Source organism: Apaloderma vittatum, unplaced genomic scaffold (assembly GCF_000703405.1).
Source record: "Apaloderma vittatum isolate BGI_N311 unplaced genomic scaffold, ASM70340v1 scaffold2752, whole genome shotgun sequence".
In the NCBI taxonomy this organism is placed as follows: Eukaryota; Metazoa; Chordata; class Aves; order Trogoniformes; family Trogonidae; genus Apaloderma; species Apaloderma vittatum.
In genome coordinates, this window is record NW_009701721.1 from 86,766 (window position 1) to 102,326 (window position 15,561).

The following is a 15,561-nucleotide window of genomic DNA, read 5'->3' on the forward strand; positions in this document are numbered from 1 at the left end:
CAACTTTATGATTCTAACTGATGAGCAAGGAAAAAGATCATCAGATAAGGTGTGGCTCTAGTCAGTAAAGGCTGTCAGGACTAAATGGAGGTGTGAAGAAAATTAAAGCAATATCAGAGAGATAAAGCAAACGGATGAGACCAAGCATTTTACAGTGACGGGTATCATAGTACTTTACAAAAAGGAGGGAGAGAAATAGTTTTATCATTCTTCTTACAAAAACGAAATTGAGATGAGGTGCTCTCCCCTCATACTGTCTAGTAAGCTCTGGAGACCTAAGTCCAAATTCAGGATTTTGTCCATGATGTCACATTCACATGCCTGTTGTATTTGAGGAGAACCTACTTACACATTCAGAACCATCCACAAAAAGAGGATATAAAAAATAGTACCTAGTAATATTATATATTATGTATTATATATTATGCATTTTATATTATGCATTTTGTATTAGATATCGACATTAGATATCAGATACATATGTAATATATAAATGCATTTCTATCTTCACTTGCTGAGGGCTAGAAATTCTGTTAAGTTTCTCAAAAAACCGCCACATTTTTTGAAAGTTACAAAAGTATGCCAAGCTACAGCTCAGTTTGAACAGCAAAACTGACACCACACAAACAGAGATATTTCTAGACTGGACCATGGGTTGAAGACCTTCATTAAATACAGTTTTACAGGAAAATACTAAAGAGAAGGAAATGTTAAAGTGAAACAATTACAGGTACATGGAATCTATACTGTGTGCTACGGTGAGAATAAGAAATGCTCACTCATTCTCTGTCTGCAAAAAGATAATGCTTACCTTCACAGGAAATCCCATCTATGTCACTAAGTTGAAAGCCACGGCGGCAGTAACACTGATAGGAGCCGTACACGTTGGCACACTCTTGACTACAGGGGCTGCTCTCACACTCATTTAAATCTGAAATGCAGAATTATATATCTGAACCCCAAATTTCTTGCTATACTCATCACTTCTGCTACAGGACTAAGATAAAAGTTTGGAAGATTTTTTGTTTAATTAAAAAAGGATGGTACGCATGTCACTGAGTAAGCTGGAAATAGGGGCCTTTGGGTGTATTATTCTCAAGAGGGTCTGGCACGTTAATGTGCACTGTGCTATTATTTCTCACTGTCCTTCAAGGTGTGTGACTTGGAGGGAGTATTTAGAACCACACTTGCATTTTCATATCTGGGTAATAGCAAGGCTGGTTTTGAACCTCTTGAATTCAATATAGTTGAATCGCTCTTCAACATACAGTAAATGCAGACCCACACACCTCTGCATGATCCAGCCTAAGAGCAATATATTTGAATTATGGGCTACATTGGCCTTGATTAATCATAACTGCATTCATGTAATCAGAGACCACGCCAGGTTGATTTCTCATGCCATTCCAGTGCCGTTTTACAAGTTAAAATCAGATGGAAATAACTAAACAGCAATGAGCTGTATCTCATAGTACATAGCCAAAGCACATGACAGCCATACCTTCACATGACCTGCCATCAGCAGAAAGCTTGAATCCCATGGTACAAGTGCAGTAATATGAACCAGGAGTATTCTCACACTTGTGAGCACAAAGGCGGCCTGGATAGCGTCTGCATTCATTGATATCTGCAACGACAAATATAGAGGGAGGTCTATGAAAGCCTGGCTTCACTGCAGTAGTAGTCCAGGCCCGAATAACAGTTGAATTCTCATTTTCCAGTTCTAAATTTCATCCTACAGAGCGAAGGACTTACTCAAAATGCTCATTTAGAAGCACCCCACTGCATAATTGAATTAGATCTATGAAGAAGAAAGTTGCTTTGATCAGCCAAAGGAATGTTTTGCTGTAGGTGAATATAAAAATATCACAGAAAACAATTACACACACTGTCGTAATCTTACCTTTTAACAGGATAACAGATTATGTGTTGACAATACTAATACAGCTTCCTTTGAAGTTTCAGCAGCTCTTTAGTATCACATTAGATTTATACAAATAATATAGTAGTCAATTTTACACTCAGGGGAAAGAGGTTATGCAGGGAGCAATAACATTCTTTATACAGCAACTTTTTTTTTTTTTTTTAAATGCCATAGCTGCATGTATTTAAGTCGATAGATGCAACTTACCAATACAAGTTCTACTGATGACATCAAAAGTATAGCCAGATTTGCACTCACAACGGTAATTGCCGGGGGCATTTATACAAACATGTCCTTCTCCGCAAGGCTGATTAGAGGATGAGCACTCATCCACATCTAAAAAAAGGAGAGAAGTGATTGAAAGTACACTTCTGAGCATGCAAGCTGAGAGAAGAGCAACAAGGTAACATATTTCTGTGTCCCCTAGTAGTTATAAAATGTTTTGAAACAGAAAGCAAGATTTTTATCTAGCTCTCTGCTTTGACGAGAAGATCAGAGTCACAAATCCAAACTATTCTTACCGAGGCAGGTTATCTCTCAGGTGTCATGTTAATTTTGATGGACATGGCAGGGAAAAGAAATCAGACAATCTTTGGAGGAAATCAGGTGCAAAATTGCTTTATTATGCACACTCAATATTCATGGATCAGATCTTGAGCTACTATAAGATGCCAGAGACCCACAGTCAGTAGTGCTTTGAGAAGCCATTTACAAAAGCTGAAAACACATGCAAAAAGGCCTCTCTTTACAAAAGCCACCTTAGTTAAAGGTCAGGCAAAGGTATATATGCATTACTTGATTAGCTTCTGTGGGACATTAAGCACATCTTCTGTTATACTTCTGCACTGAGGAGATTTAAGACCAAACAGCATTGTCCCAATACCCGCCATTTTTTTTGGAGTGATTATCATTTCTCCACTTCTCAGAATATAGGGTTTCAAGAAGTTATATGAAGGACAGAGACTGGATCCTTGTCTTTTTTCACCTGTTGCGACTGCCATAAGAGAAAGAACAGGATCCAGAATTATCTATGGGAATGAGAAAAACCTGGGCAAAGTGCAAGAAACTGGACAGATGTGATTTATTCTCTTTAGACTGTTTTTTTTTCTTCCAAACTGTTACTTACCTACACATCTTGTTCCATCTTCATTGAGATGATAACCTCGGCCACAGCTGGGTGAGATTCGCTGGCAGGTATAGGAGCCATCTGTGTTAATACACATCTGTCCAGCTGGGCACGGCATGTTGGTGCTCAGGCATTCGTTGATATCTAAAAGAGCGCAAATCAGTGTAACTATCTGCTGTGTGAAGATGTTTAAGGTAAGATGCTTTTCTTACATAATCCTTCAGAGATTTACATCCTGATATAACCCTTCAGAGTTTGAAAAGTTCTCCCCAAACCATGCCATTTAGCTTCAGCAATGTAACACTTACAGGGTGAAGATCAGGAGAGGTATGAGAGGCCCAGCTTCCACTGAAAAGCAGTGGAAATTGAGTACAGAATTTGTTTTTGCTTAAAATCCTTTGAAACTCTCCCCTAAACATACAAAGGGATGATCAGCAATTCAGTTCACCAGCTCAACCAGTTATGCTGCAGTCTACGGGTTGTGGCTCACAGTGAGCGACCAATTATTTGATAGTACACGCTAATATAAGTAGTGACTGACTCTATTTTTACAGAGAGATAAACTACTGCTCGCAGGCACTCACCATGAATACCTTACCTTGTCTTACAGTAAGTTGTCCATGTAAACACGTAAGAATGCAAAAAGCTTATTTTATGTATTCACGAGACTATGCAGCCCTCTATCATCCATCAAACACAGGTCTAGTTTTTTACCCACTGGACATCACACCACTTTGTGACAAGGATAAACTGTGCCTGGTATAAACCCACTATAAAGTAAAATCTCAGAAAATGACATGAGTCTAAGCTGTATGAGAATATGATCTGGTGTTTTATCTTGAGCCAAGAAGGTAAGGAATTCCCTGTTACACAAGGTTAGCATGTGCTAGGAGTTTAAGGGAATACAGGAGGTACCGGGGATGCCTTTGCTACCTGAAAACATTAATGTAAATAGGTCCTGACAGTTTGTAAGAGCAGCACTGCTCGTGAACGTATTTGCTGGCATCCTGTAACCTTTGGCAAAGTCCAGCATCACTTGAGTACTTCCCTGTCTAAAACTTTGCCTGCTCGGATATTATCATCATTTTACATTGCAGTACTGCTAACTGTTGAAGAGCTACTGCTTTCCGGCATGGCATGGCATAGAGTACAGCATCCAGCTTGCAAAATATTGGCTGCATGAACATGGAGAAGAGGATGTAGTATAATATAAAACATGACAGCCAGGGCTATCTCATCTCACTAGAACGCAAAATTTTCAACTTGGAAAGACAGGAAAGTTTTCATATTTTTCCCCCTCAGCACCACACAGAGTGTGTAAAAGCAGCCTGTGAAATTGTTTAGGTAAATACTTCGAGCAAATGCATTTTAGGGGACACAACTATTGCTGCTGTGAATTGATGTGGCTTTACTAAGGTCAGTGAAGACAAGCTAACTACTAACTGGTGGTGGCCCTGGTGCTAGCTATGGCAGATACACCTCTTCAAAGGGTTTGTTGTGCACAAGCACTGGCCCCCTTGATTTTAGAGGCTGCAATTTTGTTTTCAGTTTTGGTGTTTCCAGTGTCAGATTTCGGCACTACAGGGTATGATACGGTCAGGAAAACGAGGGGCTGACAATGAGCCAGATTTGGCAGCTGCTGCCGCTTAGCTAGTTCCACAAGTCCAAGACATGCTACGCCGATGGGGGAATTCAAAGTTAAGTTGAGACTTGAAAATACTACTCAAGGGAATAACTCATAGCTTTGTAGGTCACACTAGACAATTCCCTTCAGAGTCTACTGGAAACCAGTAATACTAACATATTTATATGAAGGTTATAATTCTGTTTTGTAGGAGTCTTGGAAACGAGGCATTAGCCCAACAAACTGTAATGAGTTTTTAAAATAGAACTCCTCTCCACAGCATGTTATAACTGGCTCACCATTCTCATACACAGTAAGATTCTTGATAGGCCATAACTAACAACGACAGGTTTGAAAAGAGATATACCTGTAAAACCATGCATACTAATACCAACAAAGCGTGTTACAGAAGATGTCATAAATTAAAGGTTTTTATACCAAGCTTTAACTAAAACCTTCTGGATAGAAGGAGATAAAACATATCATAATTTTTGTACAAATTCTGTTTCATATAAAATACCCACAGACTTACGGAAAATATTCAACTGCAGCTAAGCGCCTTAGGTAAGCAAATCTCATTAAAAATAGAGATCTAGTATTTAAGCCTTTTGTTCAAATGTCCTTGTCCATAAATCTTTCCTCTGGGACCAAGCCTACCTTTAAAGGAGCAGAAAAAACACACAGCAGAGCAATGCATACATGCATGAGGAATGACTTGAGAAGCTCAGAACTCATCCAGTGAAACTGCAACCTATCTCATAGGCAAAACTTAGGTATTGACTAAGAATATGTCTTACCAATACAGTTGCCTAGCGCATCTTGTATAAACCCATTCATGCACTGTAGCTTGGGTCGGCAACGGAAAGATCCTGGAGTATTCTGACAGATAAAATCGGGGGGGCAGTTATGAGTACCAGTCTCACATTCGTCAATATCTAGTACATCACAAAAAAAAATCGTTAGCAAAAGTTTGACAGAAACTTTCTCATCACATTAAGACATAAGACATAGTTAAAAACATCAGACAGATTAATCCTCAGCGCACCTTCATACAATTCAATGTAGTGGCCCAGGATCAATCTGACCAACTAGCTCAAACAGAATGTCAGTAAAAATAGGTAAAATAAGTTAAGAGGTTTTTTATTATTTCATTATTTCATTACTAAGAGTGTTTGTGTGTTTATTTCATTCCAGTTCAGAATAGACTATAAACATCTGTGAATAAATTATGATTCAGATAAATCAGACAAGGGCTAATGAGGCTTCATTCATGAATGTAACCCTGAACACATAAAATTTAATGTTTGCCACTTGCAATGGGATTAAATCTTCCTAAAGCTATTAAATTACAGAAACTTTCTAGCAATAGGATGCCTCAGCTTTCCCATTTATGCAGCTGACAGAATAGCAGATGCAATTGTTTATCCCTAGAGCTTCGTTAGACTTAAATGATGACTGTGGAGCCTGTTTCAAGTTTAGCATGGTTTAACACTGAATTGGGTTCTTCATGTTGCACAACTCGGCCATTTTACTTGGCATTTAAAAATCATATATGAAGATTATTGATTTTCTGATATCATTGGTATAACATCAATAATTAACATTAACATATCTATGTAAGAAATTTCTAACATTAATGGCATGCAAAATTTACTGTCTGTACTTTTTTCCACCACAGAAAGATTATTAATACCTGTTGGTAAGCTATTTGTTGGCCTAAATCTGACTTCATTCAATTCAGCAGAAGTTTTACTTCAAAGGGATCAAAGTTAGACCACAATACTTTGAAAAACACTCTCTGTATGTTCTGCAAGTGTTGTGTTGGAGTGTGTTTAGCAGCTTTTTTATTCCATCTATTATTCATCACTGATCAACTCCTATAATAAATCCTTACCCAGAATTTTGGTAGAGTTAATTTACTCAGTGAAATGGAATTAATCTGTTTATAAACAGTTCTAAGCTCTGAGGGAACAGACCTTCTCATAGTGGAAACCAATTCCACATCAAATGAAGTCTGCTCTAATTTATATCTCTGCAAAGGTAGCATGTCAGCTGAAGTTATGGATTTAGAGAACAGCATACTTTGAGCTAGATACAACTTGCAATCAATCATTCCTTTAGCAAAAAAAAAAAAAAAGACTAGTACCCTTTTGTCCAAACACAGCTAGGCAAGAACAGTGCTTTCTTCATTTTTAAATCCTCAAGAATGTTGTGATTAAGAAATTAATCTCTTTGTAACAAACTCACTTCCCAGAGAAGTGGCTGAGTCACCATCCTTGAAGGTATTTAAAAGACGTGTAGATGTGTCCCTTAGGGATACGGTTTAGTGGTGGCCCTGGCATTGCCATGCTAACAGTGGGACTCGATGTTCCTAAAGGTCTTTTCCAATCTAAATGATTCTACAATGCTATGATTCCATGAAACTTAAACCATCTGAGGATAAAGGCTTACTTTTTTTAAAATATGCATCTACCTTAGCATTTTCAGATTGAATCACCTGGTCATTCCACTTGCTACACTTTGTTTCACACTCCGAGGTGTGCAAATTTGATTCTTTCAGGTGAAGCTAAATCATCAGATACGCTCCAGGAGGAGGACTTTGGCACTCCACTCACTAATGAGCAACCAATTCACAGGACCAGACAAGACCTACCCAGAAGTAAACACCAGAAAAATGCGTATAGTGCGAGCGCTGGGTCTTAAAAATCAACTGTTTCAGTCCCCAGGCCAGCTTCTATCATGCAACACAAATTGCCAGCATAAAAGAAACGTAGTTATCTCTCCTGAAAGTCTTTGTAGTAGTCAACAGACAGCCTGATCCGGTATCTGCTGGGTGACAGGTGGAAAACTACTGTCCCAGAAGAACTAGCACTGCCTGCATGTCCCTGTGTAACTACAGCATACATGTGTGTTTACCAAAAGTAAAAGAGCATGACATGATTATGTGCTCATTGTTTTACTTAAGTCCGGAAGCTTTCACTTCCTCTGCACAGGGCGTACCTTTGCAACGACTGTCATCCGTTAGCTCATACCCAGTTCCACAGCTCGTGTCTCGCTGACAGCGAAAGGATCCTAATGTATTGACACAAGTTTGTCCAATCCCACAGCTGTGTGTCCCAGTGATACACTCATTGATATCTAGAATACACAAAATTATTGGAAAAAAACAGAATAAATAAGAAACATCAAATCACTGCGAAGATATGAGGTCAAAGGATAAATAAAGGAAAACACCTCCAACCAGTCATTGCTTGAATGAGGATACAAAGAATGGTGTGGGTTTGGCCTCACACTCACATACCAACAACGTGGCTACTCATCTCTGTTGTCAGAGCGTGACCCAGTAAAGACGTTTTCGCTCTATTGGTAATAGGACTTATGACTGAGAGCGAAGGGCCAACATCGAGGCCAGTAGCAGATGATTATAGTGACTATATGAGTGAGGGAAACTTTTAGCAATACTTCTGCCTCCCACCAACATTCGGCTTTGGGACTCTCTGAGCCACAAGTTACAACTCGGTATTTTATTGCTATTGATACGACATTTCTTTTGTGAATTTTTTCATTTTCATTTTGAATGCATAACAAAATTTGGCACTGCATGTATCGAATACAAAAGTTCTTTGGTTTTATATTCCACACTAGGTTAGTGTTAATCTTAGCAATCATCAATAACTGTTTTATATTCTGAAGTGTCTATCAGAGCTAATACTTACTCAGACCCCTTTTCAGTCAATGACAGAAAAAGGCACTCCTGATGAGCAACGCTTTTCATCCTAGAATAGCTACACAGAACAGGCAAGGCGAACTGTGCCCGGAAGTGCTTCTTTCTCTCAGTAAGCCACAAAAGGTTGTTGTTGGACTAGATGACCTTTAAAGGCCCCTTTCACCCCAAAACATTCCATGATTCTATGAAAAGGAGCCTAGGCTGACTAGCTCAGAAGCAAATGTCTACATTGCACATGTCTGAAACCAAATGCAATCAACTCTATCCCAACCCATTTAATTTGAGTCCCTTTAGATCTTCTGGGAGAAACGTGACTATTCCCACGCCACTCATAATATCCAAAATTTTCATCCTTTCTGTCAGAAGCTGAAGAATCCTACCCTATTTCATCTGCCTTACCAGTAACTATCTACTACTATAAAAGAGACCAGGTGATTTATTTTTGTTTTATTCACAAAAAATAAATTCAAGATCTTCTGCCTCCTCATTCTAAATCCTCCTCCTACTGGTTCTTTCTTAACTCCATCTTCCCAAAACACTCATTCCAATGCTCTGTTAAAATCAACTTTTTATAGTCTTACTTCTTTTCCCAGCTGGCATAAGCATATTCTCATCTCTTCTGTCTGGATTATTTTTTAACTATTTTTGCTCTTTTAAAACAAGGATGTTGATAATCAAGGCAATGGTTTTATTCCTCTTACCTTCACAGTTGACACCATCTGATTGAAGCTGATACCCAACAAAGCAGGAGCAGACATAACTGGATCCTGTGTCTCTGCACTGCTGAGAGCAGGGACCACCTCCTAATTAAGACATTTTAAGAAGTCTCATAATTATGAGGGTCTTCACAGGAACTAAAAAAACTCTATTAATTTACAGGATGCCTCTTGACTTATTTAGAAGAGCAGACAGCTTAACACACATAAATACAAAAGAAGGAAAGTAGTAAATACTGAAAGAAGTCTTTGTAATCACTGGATTCTTTTAGCCCTAAAAATGAATATAAGAAGGAAGTAAATTAAGGAGTCACTCATTGCCCATAGTTGTTAGAGGCTGAAGGGAAAATGCTGGTAAACTCAGACAGCTCCTCAGGTTCTGGCTGGGGAGTTAAAACTTTGTATAGTGATTACTGTAAAACAAGGAAGACAAGATGCATCACCATAAGTTAATGAAACATTTTCACTATTAGGTGCTTTAAGCTTTATTTTTAGCCCACCATGATTATCACATTATACTCCTGAATTAGCTATAGCATGTGCTCTTTTCCTACTCAGCAGGCAGGAAACATGAAAGGCAGAAGAGACTATTTTGCACGACAAAGGCTTCAGAAAAATCTAAAAGAACCAAGACTTAACCATCTGGGTACTAGGGACCCAGGGAGGTGTGTCCAGGAGTCACAAAGGATTGGAAAGAGAGCTGGGAGCATTCTGGCAGACAGAAGGAGAGGGTACTACAGGAAATTTGCACAAAATTTGGCTCATCATGAAGAAAACTTACTTTTTCTGATTTTGTTAAAAAATAAATATTTAAACCATTTACTATTCTTGTAATAGAGAAAAGTTTACAGACTTCCAAGTATTTGTTTTAAAAGTATTGATATTTCTAGCACAAACAGAACCTGTCATCTTCCATTTTCAGAATGGTTGGATAGGTATTAAACAAAAGGTTTGAGATAAGGCCACAATCAATGTGTGCAAATGCAGCTATAATATATTAAATTATCGAGTGGATTAAATTTTTTTTTTAAGTGCAACAATTTCTAATGAGGACGGGGGCATTGATACACTATAGACAATTAGGTCTGTGCACAGTACGGGAAAAGGCAAGATATTAGAAGGAACCATAGTCTTGTGGTCGAAATGGACAGCTACTGCTTTCTGGACCTCTTTTACCACTGTGAGAGCTCTTGTCAGCCACAGCAAAACCTATCATGGACATACTGGAAGAACAGAGTTAATTTCCTCGTGTACGAGGAAGGTGCTCCAAAACAAATTGCTGGAAGTTCCACGTGCCTAGGAAATTTAACTTTCCCCTGGTGAAGTCTGGATAATCACAAGTAAATTTGGCATGCCAAGTGGATGAATATACTGTAGACAGAAACTCTTAATTTGTAATTAGTCATACCAATCCATCTCTTGCAGGCAGCTGATTAACTGACAAATGCAACAACTGATTACATAAAGAAATAATGCTAGGAAAATATGTAACACATTCTTCTATGTCATCTCTTGTAATTAGCAGCTGGAGACAAGGAGGAGAGAGAGTGTTGGCTTTGACTAGCTAATGACCTAGCAGACAATTCCATCCTCTCTAGAGTGTAATAGCTATACAACATGCAGCATATAAATCATCTCTCAAGTGGAATATAAGTCTATTAAATTGATTTTATCCTAAATACATTACTTAGTTCTGAAATGTTTGTAGAAAATAATAAATCACTGCTGTTTTAAGTTTATAGACATGTAAATCACACGTTACAAGCAATAAATCAGTATACTTAGCAGAACAATATCCCAATAACACATTCTTCCCAGGAGGCAGCACAGCATGACTAATGAGGACAATAGCCCCTTTTCTTCCCTTTTTTTCAGGTGATGCATCTCAAAAGGAAACAATTCTCATTTCATATTCAATCACCGAGATCATCCCAAGAGGACAAAAGAATGCACATATTTAATATAGGATTCCCACATTCTGAAGAATCCAGAGCACCCCGGAGGTTCAATGCATAACACCTCTGATGTATTACCCACTGTAAGTTAAATAAAAGTTAAATGTATAGTCTACACTTCAGTTGGGTAAGTCAAACTCCGCTATGGAAGTCAATGCCTCCCTTTTGTATTAAAGAACTACTGAGACATCACATCAATGGCCTACTATTTCTTAGAAAGGATCTTCATTCTGTTATTTTTACCCACAACTAGCCCAGGCAAAAGGGTTTGGGTAATCTCTAGATCTAGGTTTGCTTCACTTTTATTGGAGGTAATCACAAAAGAGCTGGCTAAAAGGACTAGTCACCTGACTTACCTCTGCAGCCATCATGCAGATAAGGATCTTCCTGGTCTAGTTCCTCCTTTGAAATTTCAACTAAAAAGAGGAGAGACAGGCATTAGAGGAGAAAGCACTTTTCTTCTCACAGTAAAAAGCTGGCTGCTTGGGATGGGACTCAGACCAGGAGGACAAAATTAGAGAGCATTATTTACATATTTTACAGCTATTTTACACTTAAATTTGACATTCAAATGCATATGGCCATGGGGCATTTTCCATCTGACTGATTCAATATGAAAGTCACGCTGTGATCATAGATTACATATGGGGTGAGATTTTCAAATGCAGGTTCTTAACATTAGGCTTTTAACCAGAGCTTAACCTCATTTTCATAAGACACGTTGTTGGGGCATGTTTGGCTTCCACTAACTTTATAGTAGCTTAGGGTACTCACAGTTTTAATGAAAATCAGATTAACCTCAGTTATTTATTTAGACTTCATTCCAAAAAGAACTCCACGCCCAACTTCTGGGCACTCACTTACGGCATTCTTTCAAATGTACTTCTTATATCTTAACTCAGTTTTGATCAGTGGTATTTCTGCTACATGCATGTGTCCTCAGAGTTCTTTCTCTCCATACAGAAAATATAAAGGGGCTGAATATATCCACTGCCTCAACCCATTGCTTGCCTGAAGGACAAGCTAACAGACTTGCTCCAGTCCTGCCACTTTGAACGCAGGGAAACGCTAAGTTGGTAGAGAGATGTGTAAAAATACAATCTCAGAGTACTCTGACTATTGAATAGGATGCTTAGTCTCATATCAGTGACTGTCCATAAGCCCACTCAACCAGCGGTCACTTACAAGCAAATAACACACCATGGATGCGAAAGCAAGTTTTTGTGCAAGGTTCAACGCTCAGTTGGTACACCAGGACCTCAAGCCATTTTGGTCATGCAGAAGCTAATGAAATCAGGGAATGAAATCAGGAATAATGTGTCAGGGGAGGTTTAGGTTGGATCTCAAGAAGCTCTTCCTCACAGAGAGGGTGCTCAGGCACTGGGATGTGCTGCCCAGGGAAGTGGTAGAGTCACTGTCCCTGGAGGTGTTTAAGGAGAGGCTGGATGTGGCACTTAGTGCCATGGCCTGGCCGATGTGGTGGTGTTAGGTCACAGGCTGGACTTGATGATCTCAGAGGTCTTTTCCAGCCTCAACAATTCTGTGGTTCTATGATTCAGATTGCTAAAGCCTGGTCTGATTTTGTAGAGGTCCCAGGGGGCTCGGTAGCAAATACTAGTCTTCATGTGACTAAGAAAGCATCATACAGAGTCAGCTTGCCTCACCCTCTGCAGCAGAACACCCTGCATGCCTTACTGTTGCAGAACACAAACACAAAGAGCTGGTTCAAGAAGCTGTTTCACAAAATGGAGACTGATCTCCCTTTCATGAGTAACAAAGGTGTCTATTCATGTTGCTTGCTCTGCCTCTCTATAGGCAGTTTTTATTGTTCATAGGGATATTTGACATATGTTCAACCATCAGCTTATTTCTTGGTTTAATGATGAGAACATTGTTCTGTCCTGCTTGTTGACATAGACTCATCTTTGCAAAGCATAATGGTTATTACATGTGCCATAACAGCCATACTAACTATATGCATAACAGCCACAAGGGTAAGTGGGGAAAGACTATACACTGTGCTCACAATTCTGGAGTGTTGATATATTTCTTCTGTCATGTAGGTACACTGAGTCTGCAAATTTTTGTTCTTAGCAGTGCTCTAAGTACACGGTATCTACCAGTCCAGTCACTTCACCCAGACAAGTGGAATTCCCCTGCTTTAGACAGTGGTAACACAAAGAAAGTGGCACAGCATTTCTGAATGTTACTTGATAAGGGTGTATGCTGACTTAAGACGGGTCTGAAATACTTGAAACAAGACTGCTAACACACTGGCTCAAGCAGACCAATGCAAGCTTGTGTGGTGTGGTGTGGGTTTGAGTTTAAGTGATTGACCTGGATGCCTCCCAAAATCTGTCACTGGTGATCTGCAAGGCAGACTGCATGTTTTCAGTGCTCAGCTGCCCACGAAGGAGGCAACACAACACAGCATGACTTCTGCAGCTCCAGGTCTGTCTGCTAAGTGAAAAAGGCAACAAAACCCCAAACTGAGGTCTGTAAGCATCAGTATGTCCACACTCACACCCTTCTGCTCTGCGGACTAGGTTTGGAGAAGGGTATGAGGAGCTGCTCTGTCTCTGTTTAGTCAGCTGTTCTATCATCCAGTGGCACACATACACACACACAAACACACACTCCCTGAGAAGAGGAATCGGGAGAAAGAAAGGACACCCGTGGGTTGAAATGGAAATGAATTTAGAAAAATAGTGATAAAAAACCCTGTAGTATTGATACTAATATAAAGTATATGAGTCCATACTCAGCCCACATAGTGGTGGTGAGCTGCACGTTCCCAGCAGTGAATGCTGGATGTCAGCCACTGCGAGGACCACAGCTCCAGCGAAAGCACAATGATGACAGCAAACAGGAGAGTGGGCATCAGGAGCAGAATAATGGGTGAGACCCTCCAGGGATGGCAGCCGTCAGGAGAACGGAGTGTCCCCAGTAAGCTTTACAATTTACAGGGAGAATGGCCTCTATGGTTTGAATACTTCTCTTGGCCAACTTGGGTCAGCAGTCCTGGCTCCCGCTCCTCCCGGCTTCAGCACCAGGCCAACTCAAAGAAGACCTTGATCACTATGGGGACCCAAATACCACGGCTGGCCATGAATGAAGACTAAGTGTCTTATCAACTTTGTTCTCACCAAATAGGGTGCTGCAGTCTTCTCAAAAACGCAGCTTTCCTGAATAGAAAATTGACTCTCTGATTCTATCACAGCAAAACCAGAACACCCTCTCTGTTGATTATGTCAAAAGAAATACAAATAACATGTTTTCTAGACATGTTCAGTTCTCTCAGACAATCCAGGCATTTCAAATGTCCCTAGTATGCAGGCATTTGACTGTCATGCAAAAGGCAACATTTAAGTACTTCCGAGCTGGCAAAGGCTGTCTGGCTTTTAAATCCAATTAAAAGAATCAGTTGTCAATTTTCTTTTTAATTAAGAACTTACTAGTGGGCAAAATGCTATTAAAAATTAATATAAAAATTTTATAGTTAAGTTTTGACACCAGGAACTAAGTGACCACTTTCCAGCTCTTTCAGCCTCCTGCAGTGTAAGTTTCAGCCAACACTAGCCAAAAAATGAGCTCCAAAATACTCATTATTAAACTACTCAAAGGAGATCTCGAGTTAGAGGAATTCCAACAAAAAAAATCAAAGTACAAGCACTCCTTGTACACCATACTGTTTTGTGTCTCTCTCATAACTTGCAATGTAAAATACCTTGCTCCTTTTTAGGAGGAGCATCATCGCTGATGGACATATCGATGGCTTCTTGACCCTTCGCACAGCATGCTCTGAAGACAATTCCACACTGGTATCCTATCTTTGGGTTGGGTTCACAACTCTGTCCTTGAATTTGCGCACTCCTGCCCAGCAAACAACAGTAACAACACGTCTGTTTGGAAGAAAAAGATAAAAAAGAAAAAACAGTCAAATCCTAGCCTTGAAGAAACCACTGCAAATTTTGCCCGCAGTGTCACAGAATCACAGAATGTCAGGGGTTGGAAGGGACCTCAAAAGATCATCTATAGTCCAGCCCCCCTGCCAGAGCAGGATCGCCTACAGTAGGTCACACAGGAACGTGTCCAGGTGGGTTTTGAATGTCTCCAGAGAAGGAGACTCCACAACCTCCCTGGGCAGCCTGTGCCAGGGCTCTGTCACCCTCACAGTGAAAAAGGTTTTCCTAATATTTTTGTGGAACCTCCTATGTTCCATTTGGTACCCATTTCCCCTTGTCCTGTCATTGGACGTCGCTGAAAAGAGCCTGGCTCTGTCCTCCTGACACTCCCCCTTGACATATTTATAAACGTTAATGAGATCACCCCTCAGCCTCTATTTCTCCAAACTAAAGAGACCCAGCTCCTTCAGCCTTTCCTCACAAGGGAGATGTTCCACTCCCTTCAGCATCTCTGTGGCTCTGCGCTGGACCCTCTCCAGCAGTTCCCTGTCTCTCTTGAGCTGCGGGGCCCAGAACTGGCCACA

The 15,561-nt window shown here is 39.9% G+C and overlaps 1 protein-coding gene across 4 annotated transcripts in view; it reads right to left on the reverse strand.

Annotated features, from left to right (window-relative positions):
* Positions 1-15,561, reverse strand: part of FBLN1 (fibulin 1) — a 67,429-nt gene that overhangs the window by 37,316 nt on the left and 14,552 nt on the right. For 2 of the 4 annotated variants that reach the window (XM_009879229.1, XM_009879232.1), the window contains exons 3-11: positions 14,800-14,974; positions 11,429-11,488; positions 9,103-9,204; positions 7,675-7,812; positions 5,472-5,609; positions 3,051-3,194; positions 2,132-2,260; positions 1,502-1,627; positions 812-931 (exon numbers count right to left, since the gene is read on the reverse strand). In XM_009879229.1, the coding sequence (XP_009877531.1) occupies positions 812-931; positions 1,502-1,627; positions 2,132-2,260; positions 3,051-3,194; positions 5,472-5,609; positions 7,675-7,812; positions 9,103-9,204; positions 11,429-11,488; positions 14,800-14,974 (1,132 nt within the window). The remainder of the gene's footprint in view (positions 1-811; positions 932-1,501; positions 1,628-2,131; positions 2,261-3,050; positions 3,195-5,471; positions 5,610-7,674; positions 7,813-9,102; positions 9,205-11,428; positions 11,489-14,799; positions 14,975-15,561) is intronic. The other 2 variants (XM_009879231.1, XM_009879233.1) reach the window with 1 other exon arrangement.